Genomic DNA, 27,844 nt, shown 5'->3' with positions numbered 1-27,844 from the left:
TTCCTGGGCTGCTGTCTTTGTTTACCTGTTTTGATCCCACACTCTCAGCAACTGCCTCTTTGGGTCACCCAGTTCTCAACTCCAGGAGTCCCAGCACCCCTGAGTTTCAGGATGCCACCGTGGGATAAACATTGAGGGGCTCCAGGCTGTCCTGTGTGGTTTCCACAGGGGACGTCGCCAGGCTAACCCTGCAGCTCTCACCAGTGTAGACCCTGGTGTTTGTACTGATCTCCTCAGTTATTGTCTCTAGACTGTAAGATGCCCGTCCATGTCCCAAGGGCCCCGTTCTCAGAAGCTCATCCACAGGAATGAAGGATATGCCTTATTAGGAAATATAATCCATCTAGGACACATCTACAGATCACAAGGATGAGGAGGAGAGGTCATGAGGCCATCTTATCAATGCCCCAGCCTCCACACGGGACAGGAGGGACAGTGAATATCAAGAGAAGGGATTCAACTTGACACAAACTAGAGACACCTGGGAGGAGAGGGACTCTCAGTTGAGGAATGGCCTCCATCAGACTGACCTACAGGCATGTCTGTCTGTGGGGTGTTTCCTTGATTGTTAACTGATGGAGGAGGGTCTAGCCCAGGGTAGGCAGTGCCACCCTGGGCAGGTGGGTCCGGGTTATATACATACAGAAGGTCGCTGAGCAGACACAGGGAACAAGCTAGTAAGCATTGTTCCTCCGTAGTCTGTTTCAGTTCCTGCCTCCAAGTTCCTGCTTGAGTTCCTGCCTTGGCTTCCCTTCCCTTCTCTCAAATCCTCTTCTAGTCAATTCGTAGCTTCATGTGCCCCTGAAGCCTGTCTAGGAGTTGGGGGAGGGGCTCCTGTTTCAGTGGTGAGTGGGGGCCACATTCCTTTTTTATCAGTTTTCGTTCCTCCCCTCAAGATATTCCAGCAATGAGACATGGCCTCCTGTGTCAGCATTCCCTTCCCTGCCCAGCAGTTCTGCAGTGTCTCCTCTCCACTCCTTTTGGAAATAAGACTTTTCCCCCAACTTTTCCAGGGATAGAAAAGACCAGCGGCTCCCAGGAGTGAGGCTTTGGAATCCCCGCTCTTTGTTGCTTTCACTTAGCAGGGCTTCTTGTCAACTGTGTTTCTCACTGCTGTGCCAAAATAGCAAAAGCAACTTAAGGGAGAGGTCGTTTGTCTCCTGGCATTGGGGACTCAGTTCATCACAGCAGGGAGGTCCTGGGAGGAAGCGTGCAATGCCACCGAGACAAAGCTGGTGCCCACAGTCAGGAAACAGAGACGAATGCTGGTGTTCAGCTTGCTTTCTCCTTTTTTACCCAGCCGGAGACCCCAGCCCCTGGGATGGAGACACCCACATTCAGGGTGGACTCCCCTATCTCAGTCAAACCTTTCTGGAAATGTCCTCACAGACATACCCAAAGGCACATCTTCTAGGTAATTCCATATGCCATCATCGCCATGAACAACAACCGTTACATTTGCACACCACTTGCCCTGTGCAAATCTAAGATACTGAGGACGTGGCGAGGCTAAGACTATCCCAGGATTGATCCTTGTGGAAATAAGGGAGAATGGTCACAGAGGAAAGAAACAGGTGGTAGGGCAGAGTCCGGTCTCTGTGGCCAGGTAGGGTACTCCCAAGGCTTCCCCTATGTTGGGACCATTTGGAGTCCTGGCCTCCAGCTGCTCTTCCCTGACAGAGATCTTTACTTTCCTTCTGATCTGAGTTACTGAAAGCTGTGTCAAAGTTGTTTACCAGCTCTGCTTCACGAGCACGTGTTGCCTTGGCCTTGAGGATCAGAGGATAAGGTTTTCTGTTGACCCACTTGACTGTTGGGTATATAAGCCTCTGTGGCGCTACTGAATAAAGGGCTTCTTACCAGTGACTAGAGGTCCCTGTTTCTGTGTCTGTGTGTCTTTGTGTGTGTTTCAACCTCCAGCCCCTTGCCCAAAGCTCACCAACTGTACGGTAGCGCATAGAGCACAGACAGGTGCTGTGTGCTGCACCCCTAGGCACTGACAGCACAATCGGGCCAGGCTATTCCTGATAAACCACGTGTTTTATGGTCACATAAATCAGAACTGGGGCCCAGAACCTCAAGGTCAAGTCAAATCAGACTTTCCAGTCCCCTTCTTCGGCAGAAGCATCCTGAACAGTGTCTGGAGAAAGAGGGCTGGGGTAAGGTAGGGCTGGGGTCTCAGAGTGATCTCCTCACAGGCATTCAGGTACAGCTCCTGGGGAAAGGACGAGCTTTTTCTGAGGCCCGCCTTTGTAGCAACCGAGGGCCACAGGCTCCGCTAATGTACGTACACCAAAAGGTCCCCCACCCCAAGTTCAACATCCTCTGTGCCAAGTGGCAGAGAACGGGCAGCTCTCGAGAAGACTAATATTTACTCCTCAAACGGGAGCTGCACGGGCTGTTTCCTGTGGCTGGCGTCTGGTTCGCCCAAGGATGGACACAACAGGAGGTGCTCTGGGAGACAAGCAGATGTCCCCTCAGATACCAGCAATGAGACCAGACAATGCCTGGGAGATGGGAACAGCCTGTGCTGAGGTCCCCTTGCACCCGGCCCCTTGGCTTGCACACCTCCAGCTCCCGGCCTTGGTGAGGCCTGCTGGACGGTCCCGTGAGAAAGTTCACTCTGACTGGCCCCACGTTCCTTGCCTCTGGCCCTTGTGCTGATCCCTGGGGCCTTGGAAAAGCGCCTGGAACGAGCCCCCAGGGCCATGGTGGTCCTGGTCCCCCACCAGCCTGGCTTCACTTCCCCAGGCGCACACTCTGGGCTCGGGCTATTTCTGGGGTAGGAGGGAAGGCTGGCTTTGGGGCACCTCTGTCCCCCTGCAGCTGTCCCTTGTCCTCATGAGAGCCTTTTAGCAGAGGCCTGCTGTGGGAAAGCCTCAGTCAGGAAACTACCTCAGACAGCCTGGACCCGGGAGGACAGCCCCTGGGGGGTCAGACGAGTGCCCACTGCTTCCCCCTTTGAGAGCTCATCCTTTCTGCCCCCACGTTCCCCATCCCTCACGGCCCCCAGAAACACACCCTTGCTACTTCAGGCCCTAGCCTCTGCTTTGGCTCCCCGCTGGTCCCAGAAGCAGCTATAGACACTCCTTTTATTGTTTTAACACAGGGTCTGAGGCTGCCGTGACTGGCCTTGAACCCCCCTATACCGAGGATGACCCTGAACTTCTGACCCTCCTGCCTCTTCTTCCTGGATGCTGAGACTGTAGTCTCCCCTGGCTTATGTGGTGCTAGGGACTGAACCAGGGCTTCACAAGTTCTTGTCATTCTCTCTACCGACTCAGCTATACCCCAGCCCTACCCTGTCTTGCAAAGTTCATGGCATAAGGTAGTGTCTTTCTGTCGTTTTATTCCATGCCCATGGTCCTAACGGTCATCTCTTCTATTGATGACTCACAATCATTGCAGACTTTGTCATTTTTTAAATTTAGATTGCCATTTCTTGCCAATCCACAGACTGCTCCTATGCTACCCTTACCGCTTCCTGCTCTGCAGCCAAACCCTCCCGTTCTTTTCACTGTTCCCGGGATCTCCTATCATCAAATTCGTCAATCTTTTAAAATTTTTTTACTTATCTATTTTTTATATCTGTGGGGGTTTTCTAAGCATGTATGTCTGTGCACAACGTGTGTCTGGTGCCTGCAGAGGCCAGGAGGCACCAGATCCCCTGGAACTGGAGTTACAGGCAGCTATAAGCTGCCAGGTGAATGCAGGTCCTCTGGAAGAGCAGCCAGTGCCCCGAACTGCTAAGCTGTCTCTCCAGCCCCAAGCCAGACAATCTGTTTGTTTAGGGGTTGTGCCTATGACTTTAAGTATCTTCCCCGTCAGATCAGAGGGTCTTCTCTTTGGCACTCGGCAAACTCCACAGACTTTGCCTCGTCCATCCATTTGACTGTCCGTCTGAGGCCTGGTCCACAAATCTCTGCCAGGTTCCTCTCCTTCGTCTACCACCCTTTGATGCTGCGTATGCATGCCTGGCCCGGTGTTCTGCAAGCATGCCTGGCCCAGTGCTCTGCAAGCATGCCTGGCCCGGTGTTCTGCAAGCATGCTTGGCCCAGTGTTCTGCAAGCATGCCTAGTCTGGTGTTCTGCAAGCATGCCTGGCCCAGTGTTCTGCAAGCATGCTTGGCCCAGTGTTCTGCAAGCATGCCTGGCCCAGTGTTCTGCAAGCATGCCTGGCCCAGTGTTCTGCAAGCATGCCTGGTCTGGTGTTCTGCAAGCATGCTTGGCCCAGTGTTCTGCAAGCATGCTTGGCCCAGTGTTCTGCAAGCATGCCTGGCCCAGTGTTCTGCAAGCATGCCTGGCCCAGTGTTCTGCAAGCATGCCTGGTCTGGTGTTCTGCAAGCATGCCTGGCCCAGTGTTCTGCAAGCATGCCTGGCCCGGTGTTCTGCAAGCATGCCTGGTCTGGTGTTCTGCAAGCATGCTTGGCCCAGTGTTCTGCAAGCATGCCTGGCCCAGTGTTCTGCAAGCATGCCTGGCCCAGTGTTCTGCAAGCATGCCTGGTCTGGTGTTCTGCAAGCATGCTTGGCCCAGTGTTCTGCAAGCATGCTTGGCCCAGTGTTCTGCAAGCATGCCTGGCCCAGTGTTCTGCAAGCATGCCTGGCCCAGTGTTCTGCAAGCATGCCTGGTCTGGTGTTCTGCAAGCATGCCTGGCCCAGTGTTCTGCAAGCATGCCTGGCCCGGTGTTCTGCAAGCATGCCTGGTCTGGTGTTCTGCAAGCATGCTTGGCCCAGTGTTCTGCAAGCATGCCTGGCCCAGTGTTCTGCAAGCATGCCTGGCCCAGTGTTCTGCAAGCATGCCTGGCCCAGTGTTCTGCAAGCATGCCTGGTCTGGTGTTCTGCAAGCATGCCTGGCCCAGTGTTCTGCAAGCATGCCTGGTCTGGTGTTCTGCAAGCATGCCTGGTCTGGTGTTCTGCAAGCATGCTTGGCCCAGTGTTCTGCAAGCATGCCTGGCCCGGTGTTCTGCAAGCATGCTTGGCCCAGTGTTCTGCAAGCATGCCTGGTCTGGTGTTCTGCAAGCATGCCTGGTCCGGTGTTCTGCAAGCATGCCTGGTCTGGTGCTCTGCAAGCATGCCTGGTCTGGTGTTTTGCAAGCATGCCTGGTCTGGTGTTCTGCAAGCATGCCTGGCCCAGTGTTCTGTAAGCATGCCTGGTCTGGTGTTCTGCAAGCATGCCTGGTCTGGTGTTCTGCAAGCATGCCTGGTCTGGTGTTCTGCAAGCATGCCTGGTCTGGTGTTCTGCAAGCATGCCTGGCCCAGTGTTCTGTAAGCATGCCTGGTCTGGTGTTCTGCAAGCATGCCTGGTCTGGTGCTCTGCAAGCATGCCTGGCCCAGTGTTCTGCAAGCATGCCTGGCCCGGTGTTCTGCAAGCATGCGGGCCCGGTGCTCTGCAAGCATGCCTGGTCCAGTGTTCTGCAAGCATGCCTGGTCTGGTGTTCTGCAAGCATGCCTGGCCCAGTGTTCTGCAAGCATGCCTGGTCTGGTGTTCTGCAAGCATGCCTGGTCCAGTGTTCTGCAAGCATGCCTGGTCTGGTGTTCTGCAAGCATGCCTGGCCCAGTGTTCTGCAAGCATGCCTGGTCTGGTGTTCTGCATGCATGCTTGGCCCAGTGTTCTGCAAGCATGCCTGGCCCAGTGTTCTGCAAGCATGCCTGGCCCAGTGTTCTGCAAGCATGCCTGGCCCGGTGTTCTGCAAGCATGCCTGGTCTGGTGTTCTGCAAGCATGCCTGGTCTGGTGTTCTGCAAGCATGCTTGGCCCAGTGTTCTGCAAGCATGCCTGGCCCAGTGTTCTGCAAGCATGCCTGGTCTGGTGTTCTGCAAGCATGCTTGGCCCAGTGTTCTGCAAGCATGCCTGGCCCAGTGTTCTGCAAGCATGCCTGGCCCAGTGTTCTGCAAGCATGCCTGGTCTGGTGTTCTGCAAGCATGCTTGGCCCAGTGTTCTGCAAGCATGCTTGGCCCAGTGTTCTGCAAGCATGCCTGGCCCAGTGTTCTGCAAGCATGCCTGGTCTGGTGTTCTGCAAGCATGCTTGGCCCAGTGTTCTGCAAGCATGCCTGGCCCAGTGTTCTGCAAGCATGCCTGGCCCAGTGTTCTGCAAGCATGCCTGGTCTGGTGTTCTGCAAGCATGCTTGGCCCAGTGTTCTGCAAGCATGCTTGGCCCAGTGTTCTGCAAGCATGCCTGGCCCAGTGTTCTGCAAGCATGCCTGGTCTGGTGTTCTGCAAGCATGCTTGGCCCAGTGTTCTGCAAGCATGCCTGGTCCGGTGTTCTGCAAGCATGCCTGGTCTGGTGCTCTGCAAGCATGCCTGGTCTGGTGTTCTGCAAGCATGCCTGGTCTGGTGTTCTGCAAGCATGCCTGGCCCAGTGTTCTGTAAGCATGCCTGGTCTGGTGTTCTGCAAGCATGCCTGGTCTGGTGTTCTGCAAGCATGCCTGGTCTGGTGTTCTGCAAGCATGCCTGGCCCAGTGTTCTGTAAGCATGCCTGGTCTGGTGTTCTGCAAGCATGCCTGGTCTGGTGTTCTGCAAGCATGCCTGGCCCAGTGTTCTGCAAGCATGCTTGGCAGCTGTCATCAAGGCCTCTGCATGGGTAAGACTCAAGGAAAAAGCAGAGACTCATCAGCCCAAACTCTCCCCAGTCCTCCTGGGGCAGAAGAAGCATCTTCATGGCCCAAACTGCTATTTATTATCTGTGGGTGCTACCAGAAGGGGATGGCCCTCCCTTCCGGGCCAGGAGACAGATCTCACACCTGAGCAAAAGACTTGTCTACCTTATTCCAACAACTCAAAGGAGTATCTTAGAAAGTGGCTTTGGCCTCTTCCTACGACTGAGGCTCAGGACAGACAGAGGAAACATGCTGAGAACACATGCTCCCAGCTTAGGCTGGTCCAAAGTAGTTGCATCAAACCCCTTCCTGGGAATTTTGTCAGCTGTTCCAAAGCAGCTAAGGATAGCGTCCCTAGGCTGGGACGAGGTGGTGTGGACGACTGCTGCGCCCCCTGGTGGCCACTCGCCTTGTCCACAAACGCCCAGAACTCTGAGGCACATAGCAAGGTAGTAGCTATAGAGCCTGCAGGCTGCCCAGCCCAGAGCATTTCCACCCCTGCTGCTTTGGTTAGGGACCTACACTAAAGCCTGTGTCCTCAGGCCTGTTCAGACCAGATGTCACTTCTCCCACGGACCACCTCAGACCAACAATAGGCCCTGATGCAGAACTGCTCACACACATAGACACACGCGCATTAGTAAACACTTCAGTTTATTCTCTACACACTTCTGAAGCCACCTCATGTCATTTTACACGGTATACAAACAGCTGTACAAGATCAGTATGTCGTCACGGGTTTCAGTTTATGAGTATGTGAAAGTTAAAATGTGCCCATCGGGTACCCAAAATAGATCTTTGTTATCAACTGAGGAGTAGTTTACAATATGGGCAGCAGACCCTGGGGGTGAGTGTGCGGAATAAATGGTTTGGCCTAAATTAGCAAATTCTTTTATGTTCTTAGAAAAACCCACCAAGCCAAATCAAATCCTAGGGGCTGAGTCGTACAAAGTTTTCATTAGGTAACATTTCTGAAGCAGTCTAAGAATCATATCAATATAAGGGTTAAAGGTCACACATAATGCAGCAGACATGGGTCAAAGAGAAAGGAAAGAATAGGGTTAATTTAAGGCAATTGTGGGCCACAGCCCTGCCCATCACATCCCATGGGTGAGCATTTCCCTCGCCCACTATTACCAGCCCCCTCCACGGCTGTCCTGCTGATGTCTCCCCAGCAACACGAGAGTGGGAGGAGAGATTGGGGGGGGGGGTCTCCTTGTTGAGACTGGGGATGGACACTGAAGTCTGGCCCAATCTACGACTAGATTCCTAGGATCCTAGAGCAGGTCTAGCGATAATGGCTGTCCATGCCCAGGACCAAGAGGCAGGTCCAGGGGAAGAGAGGAGCCAGTTAGACGGTAGCAGCATGAAATGCCACCTTGTGAATGGTTGAGCACAGGTGAGGTCTGTGGCCTGCTGCACACTCCCAGCCACCTTGCGGCCCTCTCCCCTGTGGCCACCTGCAATCCTCACAGGAGCATACAGGGACTGCGAGCTGGTGTTCCTGTCCTGTTGCGGGGAAGATGCTGAGGACCAGCAGGCAGGGACTTCCACTGTGACACAGGACTGAGAAAGAACAAAGCTGACCTCCAGGCCGCTGGGTTGGCTGACCCTACCTCGTCTCTCCAGGGCACACCCGGTTTCTCTTCCACCACCATTCTTGGCTCTCACAGCACACAGGTAGAATGGCCCCAGACCTGAGGACATCCAGGCATGAGCAGTACTCAGCAAGGGTTTGCTGGACACGGCTGACAGCAGTGTGCACTCGTGGACATGCTGTGTCTCTCACGTGTACACACCTGGACATGCCCCGCCTCTCTCATGTGTGCACACCTGGACATGCCCCGCCTCTCTCACGTTTACACTCCTGACCATGCCCCGCCTCTCTCATGTGTGCACACCTGGACATGCCCCGCCTCTCTCATGTGTGCACACCTGGACATGCCCCGCCTCTCTCATGTGTGCACACCTGGACATGCCCCGCCTCTCTCACGTGTACACACCTGACCATGCTGTGTCTCTCTCACGTGTATACACCTGGACATGCCCCGCCTCTCTCATGTGTGCACACCTGGACATGCCCCGCCTCTCTCATGTGTGCACACCTGGACATGCCCCGCCTCTCTCACGTGTACACACCTGACCATGCTGTGTCTCTCTCATGTGTATACACCTGGACACGCCCCGCCTCTCTCACGTGTGCACACCTGGACATGCCCCGCCTCTCTCACATGTACACACCTGGACATGCCCCGCCTCTCTCACGTGTGCACACCTGGACATGCCCCGCCTCTCTCATGTGTGCACACCTGGACATGCCCCGCCTCTCTCACGTGTACACACCTGGACATGCCCCGCCTCTCTCACGTGTACAGACCTGGACATGCCCCGCCTCTCTCACGTGTACACACCTGGACATGCCCCGCCTCTCTCACGTGTGCACACCTGGACATGCCCCGCCTCTCTCACGTGTGCACACCTGGACATGCCCCGCCTCTCTCATGTGTGCACACCTGGACATGCCCCGCCTCTCTCAAGTGTACACACCTGGACATGCCCCGCCTCTCTCACGTGTACACACCTGGACATGCCCCGCCTCTCTCACATGTACACACCTGGACATGCCCCACCTCTCTCACATGTACACACCTGGACATGCCCCGCCTCTCTCACATGTACACACCTGGACATGCCCCGCCTCTCTCACATGTACACACCTGGACATGCTGTGTCTCTCTCACGTGTACACACCTGGGCATGCCCCACCTCTCTCACATGTACACACCTGGGCATGCCCCGCCTCTCTCACATGTACACACCTGGACATGCTGTGTCTCTCTGACATGTACACACCTGGACATGCCCCGCCTCTCTCACATGTACACACCTGGGCATGCCCCGCCTCTCTCACATGTACACACCTGGGCATGCCCCGCCTCTCTCATGTGTGCACACCTGGACATGCCCCGCCTCTCTCACATGTACACACCTGGACATGCCCCGCCTCTCTCACGTGTGCACTCCTGGACATGCCCCGCCTCTCTCACGTGTACACACTTGGACATGCCCCGCCTCTCTCACGTGTGCACTCCTGGACATGCCCCGCCTCTCTCATGTGTACACACCTGGAAATGCCCAGCCTCTTTCCCAGGTCATTCATTGTCAAGCATACAGAAGAGACTGGAAGGTGGCTGTGTTGGTGTCACAGTGGGCAGGCATTTCCTTCAAGGAGCAACCCAGGTGTGAACGCAAGTTCCGCCCTGATGCCGTTTCCTAGGCTCCGGTCACCTCCCTGGGTCTGCCGGCTACTGCACTAGCCCCCAGCAGAGATGGCAGGAGATGACCATCAAAGTGCTCCTTCTCCTGAGGGTCAGGCTTCCAAGTCGGTTCCCTCTCCATCATGGTGCCTGTCTCTCTAGACTCTAGCCTACATCTATCTCTCTCTGGAGGCAGGGATGTAGGAAGCAGAGTGGAAACAGGCAGGGGAGAGGGGATACACGGTGGCTAGGGAAGAAAGGGGCTCGAAGAAAAAGCCCACAATGCATGTTAACAGGGTTCATGGTCAACAAGAACCACAGCCATGGGGTCAGTGAGGTGTCCGTGACTGAGATAGTCCAGCTCTTTCCACCCAGAAAAAGGGAAGTCAGGTACGGTTCCCGCCAAGATAAGGCTCACTGAGGGGCAAGTCATCAGAATCATATGCTTTCTGCCCAAGCACTGGGCCACTCCGACCCAGTACCAGCAGAAAACAGCACCTGCAGAAGTCCGTCCGCAGTCTGTGAGCATCTGGACAGAAAAGCACCTGGAGACCGTCTCAACACCGTGTTATGTGAGCCAGCTGGGCAGCACTACCTAGCTGCTCATCTAAAAATGCCAGAGGGGCGCTCCTGCCTTGGAACCAGGTTCCGGGCATCAAAGATCCCACTGGGGATACCAACATCCAGTTCTGAACCAAGTTACCCCAAAACCCGAGGTTTCCTGGAAACTTATTTCCCGTCACCACCCTCTTCCAGGGAGGTGAGCCTGCTTGGCTGTATTCCAGATAAAGGTTCTCTGTTTTCTGTTTCCCTTGAAGCACCTTTTCCTTCCATTTATGACAGTCTGGAACCCTGTCAACCAAGTGTGGACAACACCCTCGTTAGCACCTAAGGGTTATGAAATGTCTCTGGCAAGGGCTCACCCACAAGTCACTGCTCGTAGACTGACGACCACAGGCTTAACCCCTAGAGTGTAGGGGGTCTCCAGACAGGGGCAACACAATACCACAGAGGCTTACAAGGAAAACAGTGTATTTTTAGGCTGATTTTTTTTAACTTACTTAAAAAATGTTTTGAGTGTATGTTTTGAATTAAAAGAATTTTCTCTTCTCTCTGGCTTCCTCTATGGCCACTTCAAAATTCTCTCAGGAAGAATGAGCATTTGCCTATGCAGTATATACAGAATTACACAGTGTGAGATCAACAAAGACACAAGGTTCACGTTCACATCCAAGGATGTTGCCAATATGACATTAATACTCGGACATTATAGATTTGATTAAAAATAGAAAATTCTCCTCTAAGGAAACAAAGTCAGACGGTGATGCTTTCCCAACCCAGTTCTGGGTCACAGACACCTGGTGGCTCACCAACATGCAGTACCAGCGACAGTCAAGCAAGAGAACTCTTTACCCCACACACCTGTCTTCCCCGCTACTCAGTAACTTTGGGGATGGCTTTCTCCTTCACAAACGATCAAAATAGGACTGATCACTTGCGGAGCCAAATGGCTCAACCGACACAGTTGTGGGGGCACTACTCCAAGAACGAGCCAGAGGGGTGAACCCCAACATGGCTTCTTGAGTGCCACCAGATACCCACACTGGAGATGCAGGGGGCTCTTATTCAGAAGCACACCTTAGCAGCTTTGCACCACGGGTGTCAGTCACACGAAGCTTTGCAACGCTAACACCCACTCAGTGCCTGCCCATAAAACAACAGGGCCCTCGGTCTAACCGAGATGCTCCGGCACAGCCTCTCCAGGAGGCACACAGAACCACGCCTCCAGCAATGCTACCTTGACAGGCAATGGGCTGCCACCCAAAGATGACCGAAGCCTCTCCCCAATTCTGCCAAGCACCGCTGAACCCCAGCATTTCCATTCCTCTCTGCCCCATGGAAAGGACCCTGGGGCTCTCACATCTGCTAATGTCCATGTGCTTACGACCCAGTAATATTGGTTATTAATTTAATAATCTTCAGATAGACCCTGCAAAGAGATACAGACAACATCCGTATCCACAGAGTCCCACCACCATAAACGGTCTCTGTAAATTAAATAAACTCGGATTTACTTAGCATTTCTTTAGCCCAAGTTTGCCTTCATTCTAAATGAGCTTCAATTTATATCCAAAATATATTTAAATATTCCAAAAGTATATCGAACCCAAGTTATCAAAAATGTAAACAAAATTTACCTAGCTTACATTTATGAGCCATATTTTCAAGCTTTTAATTTACCCTGACACTCTAGGGAAAACTGACTGAGGTTACACTGGAACTGCAAACTGGTTTCAACTTTAAAGAGTCTCCTTGCAGACCATTTCCTGGCAGGCCAACAACCAAAGCTACCATCATGGAATCTAGTGGTGTGCAGCATCGCTTTAGGTAGGAGACCAACACATGGTCACTCTGACCATCAGAGATGCTCTCCCGGCAAGCTCTGGCTTCGGCTGCCTGTCCTGTGCCCGGCTGGCCATTATCCACAACGCTCCACACAAACCGAGATGCAACCGGCCGCCCTGGGTCCTCCATGACACCTGCCAGAACCTGTGATCTCGGGAGCTTCATGGATGGAGATCTGAGGTGAAATTGAGAAGCAGGAGCAGAAACAGACTGGCCTTCCGGGGACGGGGAGGGGAAGTCAAAGGCTCCATTCACTGCATGATGCTGTTCTCACACTCCGTAGTCAGACTGCCTCTCCTGCAGCTGTCTGGTTAGGGTCTGATACGAAGACAGAAGAGCCACGCCTATGTGGAAGAGGATTTGCCAGGTGTTCCTCAGCCCGTGCAGGTACACGTTGCCCAGGCAGATGAAGGCCAGCATCAGCACCACCTTCAGAGTCCTGGCTGAACTATAGAACAGGTACAGGTAACACTGAAATGAGACCACAATACAACCAGTCAGAGAGAAGCAGACAGCCTCAAGTCAGATGCAGCCACAAACAGCTGCATGCGTGCACCTCTTCACTGATGCCTGCGTGCATGAGCTTGTTCACTGATGCATGCATGCACGTGCCTATCCGCTGATGCATGCACGCATGAGCCTATTTTCTGAATTCACTACAGCAAAGCTGGGACCCGTGGCTGCTAACCACCGAGTGAACAGGAGGAGATTCAAAAAGAACAAAACAGGCGTCACAGGAGGAAGGACACTAGCGACACACAGGCACATGCCCAGCCTGGGGATGCAGGAAGACATAGGGGACAGACCAGACCATAAGACCCTCCCAAGCCTGCGTGGCCTCCCTGTGAAGTCCCCCTCGGGGACCTGGTGGTTGGATAAGATATGAGGGAAAGCCATGCGTTCACACTGTGGTTTCACCCTGGGTGTCACCGTTCCCCCAGTCACGGACTGCACCCACCTGGACGATGCAGGCCACAGAAGGGACGAAGAAGGCCAGGATGTTCCCAACTTCCTCCTGGGCGATCTGAAACAGATCCGGGGCACACAGAAGAAAGGTTTGGCTGAAAGGAACCACCATGGCATGAAGCTCATTATTCCCATTTCCCGGGTGTGACTGACAGTTCAAAGATGCCTCGTCAGACTTTTTTCAATGTTAGACAGACCACACACTCCTGTCTTGGGCCGTCATGCTACATCCTCAACATGCAACGAGGTCCCGCCCCCTCAGCCCTCCCAACCGGTCCCATCTGCTAGTGCTGAGCTTCTTCTAGAACCTCCTGCCCCGGGCACTACCACCTAGATGCTGTCCCTGCACGATGCCAAGAGACCCTCAAGGCAACCAACCAGGCACCAATTCTCCACACCACACACTGGTCAGGTAACTAACTGGCCTGAGAGTTTTCACAGCTATGGCTCTAACACAGGCCCAGTGCTGCTCTTCAAAGGGCCCAGTCCACATCAGCCTTCTGGACTCAACACCCACGAACCACCATCCCTTACTCTACAGTCAACACCTCTCACTGCCATAAGTACTAAGGCTTTATCTTTTGTTTTGTTTTTTTAATTGAAAATTCATACGATATATTCTGATCCCAGTTTCCTCTCCCTAACCCCTCTCAGGACCTCCCCACCCCCTCCATCCAACCAACTCCATGCTTTCTCTCTTTAAAAAAAAAACAGGCAAAAATAATAGTAATAATAATAAAATAAAAAATAAAATGAAAAAATATAGTAAACACACACACCTCCAAATCCATAAAACACAAAATCAGAAACCGTAACATACAATCAAAAGGCCAGTAAGACTAAAAAAATGTCCAAACAAAAAAATATGAGACAAAAATCTATAAAAACACTACGGCTCTATCTTTAAAAATAGCAGACACCTGCTTATGCTAATAATAGTTCTATTCCTTTGACAAGCGTTCGAAAACTTCCAAAAATATTTTTTCCTTTTGTTGGCCACCAGCAGTGGTCAACAAAAGGAATGCTCACTTAGTCCCAGGGATGTGGGTCTCTGACAAGAGAAGAGGCTCCTGTGGGCCACACACCACAGGGTGGGGACATCTCTTCCTAGAGCCTGTCAGTGTGAGACTCTACCCTGCACCCTGCTGACAATGGAACCTGGTTCCCAGGGAGGGACTGGGAAGCAGCCCAAAGTCCCTGCTGGCAAGCTGTCTACTTCACAGCAACATCCCAGCACTCCCAAGGTCAGTCACAAAGGGGTCCTTCCAAATTTGTTCAACTTACTACAAAGAACAATTTTTTGTTTCGGATTCTTTTATTTTATACTCTACCCTAAGCTGAAGATTGGGTATGGGTTTCTGATCTTCCTGCCTCCGCATCTCCAATGCTGGGATTAGGGGGTACATAGCCATATCCAGCTTAGGGATTAAAAGTTCTAAAATGTTTTATTTGAACTTTTGATATTCGTAAAACCTAACTGTGCCGGGTGGTGGTGGCCCACACCTTTGATCCCAGCACTGGGAAGGCTGACGCAGGAGGATCTCTGTGAGTTTGAGGCCAGCCTGAACTGGCCATAGCTACACAGAGAAACCCTGTCTCAAAAAACCAAAACAGCAAAAACAACCACAAACAAACAAAAATCCTAACTGCACAGTGAGCTGATCAATAGACTGCCTCCCATGGTCAGCTTCTGTCACTTGTCTTCCCACTGGACCATGAAGCAGGGCTGGGGATGCAGCTCTGGATAAACAGCGCATGCTGAGGCAGTCAGAAAATCCTGGGTTCGATCCCCAAGGCCACCTGTAAGGAGTGTTCTGCGAGGTGAACTCCGCGGATGAGGTTCAGGGCAGCACACATGATGTTGAGCACAAGGGAGAGAACGCCCAGCGCCGTCACCGGCTCCATCCGGAGATTCAGGGCTTCACAATGGAAAGAGAGGAGCGTTCGGTGAGAACTGTATCTCTGCGACACGAGGGGACGGGATACCAACCAGCCAACTAGACCTCTGCTAACAGACCCACGATGCTAAGCACAGAACCACAAGCACGCATCTAAAAAGCAACAGAAGTTAGCGGGGCAAGTCAGAAATGAACGCCAGAACGGATCTCAGAAATGGAGGTGAACTTCTTCCAGGAAAAAAAAAAGTTCTTTTTCATGTCAGACGCAAATCTGTAAGCACTCAGTTGCCTTTTTATTTTAAGCAGGAGTGGCTTGCCCCCAGAGGGGTGTCCAGAGACACCTGTAATTGTCATCAGGACAGGCAAATGCCAGTGGCACTGCTAAGCATCCTGCAGGACATGGGATACCTCAACACAGAGTCACCCAAAACAGCACGCCCACAGGCCAGGCTGAGATGCTGGGGCAGGAGTGTCCAGACTCGAGAAGCACTTCCTCCACCACCTTTTCCAGTTTGTAAACTGTTCCACTCTATTCCCAATAAGGACGATGTTCAGTGTCAGGTGGGCATCCAGACAAATCCACAGCAGATGTCTCAGTAATTCTAAGATACCCAGGAAGAGGAGGTGTTCCATCTAGAACTGTAGCAGGATGATAACGGGAACACGGACTTGCTCTCTCCTGATGCTCATCATTCAAATGGATTCTGGTTCACAGCTGCTACCCAGTCCCTTCTCCTGCTGTGCTCCTTCCTAAGTATCCTTTCTGGTCCTGACAGTTCCCCCGCAAGTAACGCACAACACATGCCCTGGAAGCCACAGTCCAGCTAAGACCAGCGTTAGTGTGTTAGTTCCCACCAGAACAGAAATGCTACCTGTGAGGACTCTAGCCTTGGGACAATTAGGTGAGGCAGGAAAAGGTCCTGACAGGTGGGTAACTTGGTGCTTTAGGGATTTGCTCCTCTTTTCTAAGTGCTTAAAAAAAAACAAAACATACATTACAAAGGGGTTGCTGTGGTCACTCGTGGCAAGGGGAGAGCTTGGGCTTGATTACCCGGCCTCCTCCTTCAAGTTCTCCCAATACTAAACAGGAGCAGCCTGCTGATTGGCAGGCGAGCCAACCTGGGAATCTATTGGTTTAAACACACTCAGCCCAAACCAAATATACTTAATATGCCACTTAAACTTCAAGCCAAGAGCTCAGTATGGAAATTTTTAAAATTAGATTGTTATAATGCAGACAGCTCTTCCAGGAGACACACCATGGCATGTGTGCAGAGGTCAGAGGACAAAGGTCAGGGGACAAAGAAGGGAGTCTCCTCCTACCATGTGGTCTTCAGACATGACACTCAGGTGCCTGGGGTGGAGGCAAGCCTTTACCCCAGAGCCACCCATTGGCCCCCACTGAAGAATTTTTAGATGGCACATAGATACTGTCCCTACACCCCTTCTCCAACAAGAGGGTTGTGGTTTCCCAACACAGGCTTCCAGTGCCTTAGTAATGTGGTAAACCAGAGAGTCCCACGAGGGGCTTCCAGCACAGTAATTCTCACAGCATGAAAACCTGTGAGCTTCACCATGATGCACAGCCTGCCAAGATGGCCTGGACCCTCGGGAATGTCATCAGACTGCTTCCTTGACACAGGCCACTCTCACAACAGTTTATAACATGTGGAAAAAGGGTTCGTCTATATTCAAGTATATCCCAAGATATTGAACATGCTACCACCAAACCAGACCATTTTCGAGAGGGGGTTATTCTACCTGACATGCGTCCTTTCGCACCAGAGAACAGCAGGCACTTACCAGACTCAGTGTGCACTGGGGTGTGGCCGTTCAGCATGCCATTGGCCACGTCTGTGCCCTCCAGGGACAGAAGTGCTGGAGGCTGGAGCTCAAGCTCCTCCTGAATCTTTTCGAAGCCACTCTTCATCTGGGAGGAGCTCATGTGGTTAAAATGCCACTTTGTTTTCTGAATGACACTGTCTGCGGAGAGAGAGAGGCCCAAGGTGAGCATCATCAGGATGGGAGCTCCAAGACAGCACGCGGGGAGCGAAGCACCCGTTGCTAAGCAACTGGCAAGTCAGCCAGATTCCAAACTGAGTCAGTTATGGGAGGTCAGGTGAGTGCTGCGCATTAACACTAATCTGATCCATTTCTTCAAAGCATATAATTAAGTGTGGCTGCAGAAATCACCAACCTCAGCTACCCGAGGGGGGCAGGAGGCACTAGACTGAACTGGGAGTTGGGGATGGGAATCCCTGACAGTCTCATGTCAAGAGCTTTCTGAAGATAAACATGGCTCTACAGTACAAGCTGGGAGGCCACGTTGGGAGGTGTGCGGGTTGTGTTGGCCTACTCAGCACAAGCTGGAGCCATCTGGGAAGAGGAACTTTCTAGATGAGAAACCGCCTGCATGAGATTGGCCTATAATGGCAAACCTGTGATGGGGGAGGGCAGGAGCCCGCTGCGGGCAGTGCGACCCCGATGGCAAACCTGTGATGGGGGAGGGCAGGAGCCCGCTGCAGGCAGTGTGACCCTGATGGCAAATCTGTGATGGGGGAGGGCAGGAGCCCGCTGCAGGCAGTGCGACCCCTGGGAAGGTGGGCCTGGGATGTACAAAAATGCAGACTCAACATGTTGGCCATGGGTAAGACGCAAGCCTGTAAGCCGCATCTCTCCATGGCCTCTGCTTCAGTTCCTACTCCAGGTCCCCTCCTTGAGTTCCTGCCCTGACTTTCCTTCATGAGATATGTATATAAGACATATATGTGTGTGTATGTGTGTGTGCGTAATACATATGCATATATATATCATGAAGTATATATGTATATATGTACATATATATGTATACACATATACACACCCTGTAAGCCAAACAACCCTTTTCTTCTCAAGGTGCTTTGGGTTGGTCATAGTGTTTATCACAGCAATAGAAAACAAACTAGGAAAGAAATACTGGTTTTGAATCTTTCAATCATATTACTATTAACCCATTTCAACAAATGACATGGCTTTATCAGTTTTGTTTTGCCACAGCTGAGGTCTGCCTGGTGTGACTACCAGACTGTGTTCTGTAGACTTGGGAACCACACAGGCCCCTCTGGCTGAGCCTGGAACAAACATGTCTTCTGCCAAAGCAGGCCTTGTCAACCTGCTGAAGGAAGGACCAAATTGTCTCATTTCCAAACTGTCACAGCCGAATGTTTTGAAAAAAAAAATATTGCTGGAATGTGACATCTGGTGGAGGAGTTAGAAACATTTCCTCCACTTCCGGACTTACCATGGAGGAAAATTCCCCAGGTAGCTCGGCCCAGAACTGGTGTCAACAGAACTGTCTCCAAGTGTAAGACAGTAAACACTTGAGGCTGCTGGGCACATCCTGTCTCAGAAAAAGCATCCGTAAACAGATATCTACGGATATCTACTATCCATAGATAACAGCTCTGATTCATATAGCATAGCTCTGAACTCTATAGAGTATGGTTTGCTTCGGAAGCCTATGGAGAATGTTCCTCCATCTCCCCACAGGCTCTGAAGACACAGAAAGATACCGTGGTAAGCTTCAAGACCACTTTAATTCCTATGAAATCAGAGCATATGGTAGAACCTCCTGTGGTTTTCCTGGGGCCAAACCTAGACTTCAGTTTCTATAAACATAACATCATATGAGAAAGAAAAGGACAAAGACAGTTACAAACCGAACTCAAGAAAAGCGTAGGGCCGGGAGGCCAGGCCAATGCATGTGGCGTCATAGGAAGCTATGAAGTCCCACCACAGAGTCTCCAGGAAGCAGAAGGCCATGGCTGCTGGGCACTGGCGTGAGCAGATGGCCATGCAGGCCACGTCCCCCGAGGATGAGAAACTGAAAGAGAAGGTGACAGCTGAGCTGCCAGGAGACAGAATAAACCCCCACCTCATCTTGGGTTAATGTTTACTTTGCTCTTCTTTAAAGATAAGATCTCTCTGTCACTCAGGCTGGCTTCAAACTATGTAGCCGAGGCTGGGTCAAATTATGTAGCCAAGGTTAGCCTTTAACTGATGAGCTTCCCGCCTCAGCCTCCTGAATACTAGGATTACAGGTACAGACTCGGTACACACATATACATTCAGGCAAAACAGTCATACGCATAAAATTAAACAAACAAATCTAAATTTTAGAAAAATTTATTTTTTTATTTTTTATTTTCTTAGAAAAATTTAAGAAAAGACTAAGGCTGACAAGATGGGTCAGCAAATAATGGTGCATACTGCTGAGACTGATGACTGAGAAAAATCCCCAGAATCCACATTTAAAATCTGGATGTGGAGGCATGCATCTGTAACCCGAGCACTCCAAGGACAAAATGGGAACTGGTGACAGAATTGCTTAGAAGCTTGCAGGCCAGCTAGCCTAGAACAAGGGAGGCCTGACCTTAACAAGGTGGGGATGGACCTCCCTATGAATGCTATGGCATCTGAATAACCACATTTCTGTGTACACATATGTGTGCACACATGCATATATACAACAGAATAAGTCAAATTTAAAAAAGAAATGATTGCCAGGCGGTGGAGGTGCACACATGTAATCCCAGCACTCGGGAGGCAGAGGCTGGCAATCTCTAGTTTGAAGCCAGTCTGGTCCACAGAATAAGTTCTAGGACAGCCAGGGATCCACATAAATAAACAGTCTTGAGAGATTAAAAAAAAGAAGAAGAAAAACGTCTAAGCTGCCTCCATGACAATGAGGGTGGATATTTAATGCAAACTATGAAGAAGCAGGTGAGTTGGGTTGACTGACCTAATGTGCACAGGTATTGGGGTCAAGCCCGGCACGGTAAAAACAAGCAAAACGAGAAAAATCAAGAGCAGAACATTTTATAGTCCTGTTTTTTAGGAGTTGCCAAGGCAGCCTGGATTTAATTATGAGGTCGTGGACTTCTTCAGGAAAAGGGAGTCCTGTCTGATGCACAGCTTCCTGAGCCATGCAGACGGCGCAGGGAAGAGGCAGTGCAGGGAGGGGGCAGCGGAGGCAGCAGCTCCAGGAGTCCACTCCTCAAGGGGGCAGCTCAGGTCTCCAGCCACCATCCTCTCTGCCTGATACTACCCTTCCACCTGCCCTCGGGCCAGGTTGGCACTTGCCTTCTGCTTTTATGATTCTGAGGCCAAACAGACCTAAAAGGATGCCAACGTCTCTGGCCAGTTTTAAGTATCATGAAAGGGGAAGAAAGGGGACTTGGCAAGCAAAGACCTAGCTGATAAAACTGCAGGCAGGCGTACAGTCTGTAACAAGCTACTTGACTATTTCCAAGCCTGCCTTGCTCCTCAACACAAGAAAGGACAGAACGCACGAGCGACAAACCTGGGGCCCAACTGGCTGCTTTCAAATCCTGGCTCCACCGCTCACTAGCTGAAGCTTCCTTAAGTCGCTTGACCTCAATTCCTCCTTGGCAAAGCACGTGACCTGTCTGGCCTGCCTGACCCTGCCAAGTGTCTCATAAGCCCCTGAAACCGCAGGAACGTCGTGAGGATACAAAGCATCCACAGCCTCTGCCGTCGTCATCGTCACTGGTACCCACCGTGGGCTTTCCCTATTATACTAACTCCGTATCTGTTTCTCTTCTTCCCTCATGAGACTTTAAGTTCCTTGAAAGGAGAGGCCCACCCTCACTCACTTTCATTCCCCTGTTCCCGTCATGGAACAGCCACAGGAAAATCCGTGCTGGGATGAGGCTTGGTTGGCAGAGTGCTTGCACACCCCAACGGGTCAAGGCCATCCTCCGCTGCCCTCTAAGGACAGGGCTTGGGGAACTCTTGTGTCTGGGCTCCTCCACTTTTCCCTCCCCGGCATTTTAACGTAGCTTCTAGTCTTCTTCCTTCTGTTGTAACTAAGTAAAAAATAGGATGACTAAAAGGGTGCCCCCTGGGGAGAAGCTGGGTCTCCCCACATCCAAGGATGCTCTACGGACAGCAGATGATCAACAGCACTGAATGGCGGTGCTGAGGATGGACATCCACTCCTTCCCTGACTCTGTTGCAAGCATACACCACCTGACTGCTGAGACCATACCTTTAACCTTTAACCTTCAACCCACACTGCTTTGTTACCTCAGCCTGTGGGTAAAATGACCCCGATTTTGCTGACGTCCTGGAGAAGCGAATGTGTTCACTTACTAGATATGGAAGTCACGGCTTTCTGCAGAACCTCGGCCAGGATACTGAGCCAGCCTCTGGGCTAAGGCCTTGAGCTGCCTCCTGCATTCCAGAAACTCCTGGGCGTAGTAGAAGTCAGTGGAGGCTGAGAGGGGCAGCCCATCCCTCACCCGTACTATGCTTGCAAAAACGATCATGGGCATGGTCCGCCAGAGAAGTCATGAGGACACCTGAGGGAAGAAAGGTTGCCTGTCAGTGAGGCAGGAGATGGTGCCAGGGACCCCAACACTGGAATAGCAAATTATTTCCCCTGTGCCACTCCTGGCTCTTGCCACTTCGCTTTCTTCCCTCCTCCTCCTCTTTATTGAAGCCGCCCCTTCCCAGAACTAAGCCTACTGGGATGAAGCACACTAGGATGGAGGAAAAGGCGGGGCCAGCAAGACTCAGGGGCAACAGCAGCAACAGCAGGAAGTAGGCTGCAGAGTTCAAGGTCCTAAAGGGACAGGAAGTGCCTGTCCCAAGCGGCACTTGTCAGGCCACCCAGGGAAGGAGGTCCTAAGCAGTTCAACTGCCACACAAGAAATGGGGGGACGTGGGGGCGTCTGGGCACGGCAGCAGCAGTGCCAGGGAGGGGCAGAAGCAGCTGGGAGCTGAGAGCACAGCCTCCGGAATTTCTGCTGTATGACACAAAGTGAACTGCATCATGGGAAGATATTAAATATTTGGTCATGCTATGTGAACACATTGAGAAACAAAAGGAAAGAGATCTGGGCCTTGTGGTGCCTTTGGCAAATGAGGAAAAGGTACCTCTGAGGCTGGAAGGAAACCGGTGTTAGCACAGCCACACGGCCAGCAGGGGTTGGTCTACTGGCTGACCCCCCTGGACATCTGCATGGGACCCGGTCAGCACACCTGTGTATGATTCAGCCCTGAAACCAGGACTGACTAATGAGGTAGCCAAAACAGCTTCCACTGCTTTCTGTGCTACATGTCCCTCTCTGTCCCCTACCTGTTGGGCCCTCCGTATAGCGGGCATTAGGGGGTACACCAGCAGTACTCTTCCAGGGAGACAGCCTGACTTTAACACCACTATGGCTTCTATTCACCTGTGCCCTTCGCAGGGCCAGGTAATCTCTCTCTCTCGCCCTCTCCCCACCCCTCTCTCTCTCTCTCTCTCTCTCTCTCTCTCTCTCTCTCTCTCTCTCGCCCACATAGATAGATAGAGAGACAGACAGACAGACAGACAGACCAAGGGAGATCTCTTAACCCCATTAGATCCCCAAACCTTCCAGGCTTACCGGGCTGGACAGACTTTTCTCATTCCCTGGTTTAGCATGTCCCCTAGGGTAGGTTGTTAAAAACAAAAGCTGTGCCTCAAATTTCCTGCAACCACCAGGGGGCACTGTAGGCTTTGTAGCCTTACAAGGTGAATGCTGATCCAGGGAAGAGCACTGGGTGAGCATGGAGGTCAACACTGAGTGCAGGAGGTCAACAGTACTACCTAACACGCTTTTGCTTTTGCAAGACCGACTTCTAAAAACATTCTGGCAAAGTCCTAGCTGAGACAGAGGAAGAACAAAAGATCAGTTTGAGAGCAGAACAGGCCTGGGGTTCAAAACACTAACTCCAAACAAGGGCCTCGTATGGTCTGTATGGCCTTATCTGACGTGAAGAAAAGAATAAAATGAAAAAGGACAATAAATAAAAAATATGCCAGAAGAGTTAAGACAAGCCCAAGCACCCCAAGGTAAAACATCTACCAGCTGGGCAGTGGTGGCACACACCTTTAATCCCAGTACTCGGGAGGCAGAGGCAGGCCGTTATCTGTGAGTTCCAGAGCAGCCAGAGCTATAGAGAAAATGTCTTGAAAAATGAGAAAAATACAAAAAAACAAAAACTACAATATGTGAGTCGCCTGTTAAGGCTGCAAGGAGGAAACAGGTGTCATTTCCAGGGGACAGTAATCCTGAGAACCAGTTTGGCCGCTCCCAGAAAGACCCAGAAGACCTCACCGTCACTGGAAGACTTTTACTGACCAAACCTGCTTCTCCTCCATAAAAGTTCCAACTGACTTCAGCTCTGTCCAGTTCTGTGAGAGCTGCCAGAAACTGAACCTTTAAATCCTTCAAAATATCTGGCGTTGAACAGAGGTGGCGTTAGGAATATGTCACCTTTGTCTGTGTGTCTGAGGGGAGGGGCTGAGGGGCTTAACACCCAGATGAGGAAGAATTTAAAGAATTTAAAAAATGGAGACAGCGCTTTCAACACTGCTTCCCACCTTGGGGTGGGAAGACGTAGCTCAGCGGTAGAACATTCATCTCATAAGCATAAAGACCCTGGCAGCACGGCAAAGAACTAAATGCTTCAGAAGACGGAAAGAGTCCTGTAATACAGGGAGGGCTGACCTCTGCGGCCATTCACGCTTGTGAACTTGGGGCCATGAGCTATCACGAGGCAGTCTATACCCGAATAAGAGGGCATGCCGGGAATTGTCCCTGCACTCTGGGGGCTGAAGGAGGAGCCTGAGTTCAAATCCCGCTTAGGCTACAAAGTGAGACCCTGTCTCCCAAACTCAGAATAGAAAAGGCGAGATCAAGGGGAGATGTGGCTGGACTGAAGTGCAGGGTAGGACTTTCCCAGGCCCTACTAAGTGCAAATAAAACCCTGGGCCTCAGCTGTACGACAGTCATAAAGAGGTTAAAAAGGAGGTAAGGAAGCCAAAGGCAGGGTCATGGGACCCTCATCTCAGACCTGGTGGCGGAGGAACCAGCAACTCAGAGCAGCCCCTGAGGAGAGAGCACAGGTAACACAATCCCATCACCACTACAACAAAACCTGCTTCCTTAACTTAATCAGAATCAGGAAAGCCAGGAGAGCCTTGCACTAAAAGCTAGTCTGGAGGCCGGAGAGATGTCTTGTGGTTAGAGCACTGGCTGCTCCAACAGAGGACCCAGGTTCAAACCCAGAGCCACAGCAAAGTTTCTACACTTAACTTGAAATAATAAAAGACTTTTATCAGGCGACTGTGACCATTTCTTTCTCTCTCCTCTCTCTCTAAATACATACACACACACACACACGCACACACACATTGGTAAATGCCTGTTCATAGCTCAACTAGAGGGAAAAAGCCATAAAAACACAGAAATAGTATAGATTAAAAATCATACAGGCATGGTAGCTTACACTTTTAATTTCATCACTCAGGGACAAGAGTATCTCTGTGAGTTCAAGGCCATCCTGGTTTACAAAGCAAGTTTCAAGATATCCATGGATAGATATACAGTTGAACACTACCTTAAAAAATTAAAATTAAAAATAAATTTTAAAAAGCACAGGCAGGCCGGTGGTGGTGGCGCACACCGTTAACCCCAGTACTCAGGAGGCAGAGGCAAACGGATCTCTGTGAGCTCAAGGCCAACCTGGTCTACAAGAGTGAGTTCCAGGATAGGATCCAAAGCTACTGAGAAACCCAGTCTTGAAAAACAACAACAACAACAAAAAGTCCAGGCAGAAGGAAGAACAGAATAAAATAGGAACCAATGTAATTAAGTTAAAAAAAGAAATGACAAATTACTACAATGCCACTCTTAGAACTTAACCCAGAGGAGGAGAAGGACTATACAGCACTAGGTAAAGCTTTGTTCGCCCTGACCGAGAACTAGAACTGAAGACGGCCTGCAGACGGTAACGGCTAAACACGCCACAGGGCACTCACTCCACAACACACCGTTAGATAACCGGGTGTGGTGGTGGCGCACGCCTTTAATCCCAACACTCAGGAGGTAGAGGCAGGTGGGTCTGAGTTCCAGGACAGCCAGGGCTACACAAAGAAAACTGCTGGCAACTGTCAAGCATCGGGTTCTCCCTGCTCTACCCACAGACTCGGCCTACACAGGAAGCCATCTTCACTGTCACTTCCTCTCCGGTTTACTCTTTACCGTCCCCCAAATCCTCCTAACATGCTGGCACAGGGGGTGCAAAATACAAACTGGCAAAACAAGCCAAGTTTAGCACACAAACACTTAGTCAAGCCTAAGCACCCACCATAGGCACACTTCTGAGGGAGGCATGCTAAGGGAACCGTGAACCCGTGATGGATTCACGCTCAGCCACAGGATCTGAGACCTGATTACTTAACGTGGGATCCTCAAGGCTCCACGTTGCTTGGGGATGGGGTAAGAGGGACAAAGAGGTCAACTAAGTCATCTTTAAGGGAACTGAAAATATGTTTGTTTTGGGTTTTGGAGACAGGGTTTCTCTGTGTAACCCTGGCTGTCGTGGAACTCGGTCTGTAGACCAGGCTGGCCTCGAACTCACAGAGATCCACCTGCCTCTGCCTCCAGAATGCTGGGATTAAAGGTGTACACCACCACCACTCAGCTTGATCTGAATTTCTTTACGGGACCTCAAGGTGTCCTCTCTGTTGTCCGTGAAACATTAAGTAGCATTTACATTAAGTGGTACAACCGTCTTCCTGAGGAAGCTGCGGTGCAACGGAACCTGCTTATCAGAGTCAGACCACTTAAAGTCATCTCCACTTCATTTCCCTAAAGCGTTCTTCACCTGGAGGAACTTTCTGCAGACTTCCACAGACAGGCATTCGCCCTGCCCATTGGGTCTGTTCTGCATGCTGCTTTTGTTTTCCTGATCTTATCACCGATTACACCAACCGAGTTGGGCTTGGGAGTCACACACCTGTGACCCCAGAACTTGGAAGCTGGAGGCAGAAGGATCTCAAGATCAAGGCCAAACTCGGGTTACGGGGAACCCTGTCTCACAAAGCCACAAACTAGACCAACTCCTTTCATCAGTGGCAACACTCTTCCTTCCGCGGCTTTGGCTTTGTGCAAGCTTGACGCCCGCCCTGCTCTGTAGGTTCTTTGTCCTGGGGATAGCGTCCAAGTCCAGGAAAGTTAGTGCAGGGGTGACCAGGCCTCGAAGAAACCAAGTCCTGCAAGACCAGCCCGCTAAGGAAACTTTGCTATCAAAAGCCAGAGCCAGGCCCAGAGCTCAAATTGCCGAAGGAGAACCGCCGCCCCGCCCCTCCCGAGACACGCCCCGGCCCTGCCCCGGGCAGCAGGCACAGCTGGCTGCGCATCCCAGCAGGTACGCGCGGTGCAGGGGGGCCCGGCCTCAGCGACTCCCACGGCCCCGAGCTGCAGCGTGGAGACCTGAGCCCCGGCCCCGCCTCTCCACGCCCTCTGGTCCCGCCAGCCTCACCTCGCCCCGCGGCCGACCTCCGCCTCGGCCACCGCAGCCCACCCGGCCGGGTGCAGGTCACCGGCGGCCGGGCTGCAGAAGATAGGATGCGGTACGCGTGCGCACGACTTGAATTCTCATTCGCTGCTGCTAAGCGACGGTCACACCCAAACAGACCAATCGTGGCGCGTCTCCTCAGTCCGGTTGTTGAGACTTCGGAATTGCGTAAATCTTAAAGGGCTGGCACCCGCTTGCTCCCCCACGACCCGCGCGCGTCTCGCCTGCTGGGCTGGAGGCCCACGCGCGAGTCTCACCTCGAGTCGTGTGAAGAGACTCCGATGTCCCCTTGATTCCTGGCCCGGAGCGGACAGGACTGTTCTCCAGAGACGTCCAGGCCCCGCCGACTGGAGTGACACTCCCTGGGCGTGGGTTCTTGCAGGCCGCGCGGCTGGGCAAGAGGCCCGAGATAGGGGATCCGAAGAGCACGGCCTCCTGCCAGCCTGGAGGAGGTGCCAAAGTCCGATCCCCGAGCGACACACCCTCGCTGTGAGGCTGGAGGGGGGGGATAGGGTATCAGAGTTAGACCCCACCTGTTTTGACACGTGCCTCATGAGCACCGCCGTGTATGCCAGTCAGGGTGAACACAGCAAGGCACTCCTGGCTCCAGAGAGGAGGGGAGGGGAGGGGAGGGTCGAGCACCAGGCGGGAAAGCGGGGTCTAAACACTAGTCGTGCTTCTCAAGATAATTTACAGGAGCGTTTGGCTTGGACTTGGGGGCTCCAGGAAAGCTTCCCCGAGTAGCAAAAACCATAACAGCAGCCCGATGAGCAAAGGAGAGCTGGTGTGTTTCAGAGACATTCGCTTGTGCACAGTACTCCGTATGGCTGACGGTGTAGCTCTGTTGATTGAATGCTTGAACTACAAATCCCTGGATCAGCCCTGCCTTCTCTCTTGTCCTTGGCATCAGAACTCCAAGCTCTGCTGCGTTTTGGTCTTAGACCTTGCATCAGTGACTCCTCAGTTCCTGGTTCCCAGTACCTCAGCTTCTTGCTGTTTTACCATCGGCTTCACTGATACTTCAGTTTTATTTTATGAGACAGAGTTTGACGTACCCCAAGATGCCCTTGAACTCACCAAGATGACCTTGAACTCAGTATGTGTCCGAGGGTCACTCTGAACTTGAACCTCCTGCATCCATTTTCTGTGTGCTGGGACTACAGATGCGTGCCGCTGGAGCTCAAACGCAGGGTTTCCTGCCTGCTAGACAAGAGTCTATTCACTGGGCCACATCCCCAGTCCCAGCTTCCTGATTCCGAGGCCAGGTGCAAGACAGTGAACCCCCGAGGGGCTCCCCAGGTTCTCAGACTCCATCACCGCAAGAGCGCATTC

General features: G+C 51.9%; 1 protein-coding gene and 1 long non-coding RNA gene across 5 annotated transcripts; both read right to left on the bottom strand.

The window, feature by feature from the left end:
- Positions 1–7,231: 7,231 nt before the first annotated feature.
- On the bottom strand, positions 7,232–8,607 carry LOC142845429 (uncharacterized). Of its 2 annotated transcripts, none has more exons than XR_012909926.1 (2): positions 8,528–8,607; positions 7,232–8,393 (listed from the first exon to the last, which is right to left on the bottom strand). It is a non-coding gene; the product is annotated as an uncharacterized LOC142845429 (long non-coding RNA). The 2 variants fall into 2 exon arrangements; XR_012909925.1 differs by having other exon boundaries at positions 8,494–8,588.
- Positions 8,608–8,747: 140 nt separating this feature from the next.
- On the bottom strand, positions 8,748–27,089 carry Sec22c (SEC22 homolog C, vesicle trafficking protein). Of its 3 annotated transcripts, none has more exons than XM_075964109.1 (7): positions 26,477–27,089; positions 21,275–21,483; positions 18,820–18,983; positions 16,925–17,104; positions 15,024–15,142; positions 13,216–13,281; positions 8,748–12,705 (listed from the first exon to the last, which is right to left on the bottom strand). In XM_075964109.1, exons 2-7 carry the CDS (start codon positions 21,454–21,456, stop codon positions 12,541–12,543), a joined length of 876 nt encoding a protein of 291 aa, XP_075820224.1. In that variant the 5' UTR covers positions 21,457–21,483; positions 26,477–27,089; the 3' UTR covers positions 8,748–12,540. The 3 variants fall into 3 exon arrangements, with proteins under 3 accessions (XP_075820224.1, XP_075820223.1, XP_075820222.1); XM_075964108.1 differs by having other exon boundaries at positions 8,748–12,728; positions 26,770–27,085; XM_075964107.1 differs by having other exon boundaries at positions 8,748–12,728; positions 26,477–27,024.
- Between the last annotated feature and the right edge of the window lie 755 nt (positions 27,090–27,844).

Source organism: Microtus pennsylvanicus, chromosome 3, assembly GCF_037038515.1.
Source record: "Microtus pennsylvanicus isolate mMicPen1 chromosome 3, mMicPen1.hap1, whole genome shotgun sequence".
NCBI lineage: Eukaryota > Metazoa > Chordata > Mammalia > Rodentia > Cricetidae > Microtus > Microtus pennsylvanicus.
This window is presented reverse-complemented; position numbering and strand designations above follow the sequence as displayed.

Excerpts from the sequence above, each read along its gene's own strand:
- Sec22c (XM_075964108.1), bottom strand. The coding sequence starts at position 21,456 with ATGCCCATGATCGTTTTTGCAAGCATAGTACGGGTGAGGGATGGGCTG. Across the intron at positions 18,984-21,274 it reads AGCCGTGACTTCCATATCTA|TTTCTCATCCTCGGGGGACG; the intron begins GTAAGTGAACAC and ends CTTCTCTTTCAG. Across the intron at positions 12,729-13,215 it reads CTGTGGCCTGCATCGTCCAG|TGTTACCTGTACCTGTTCTA; the intron begins GTGGGTGCAGTC and ends GTCTCATTTCAG.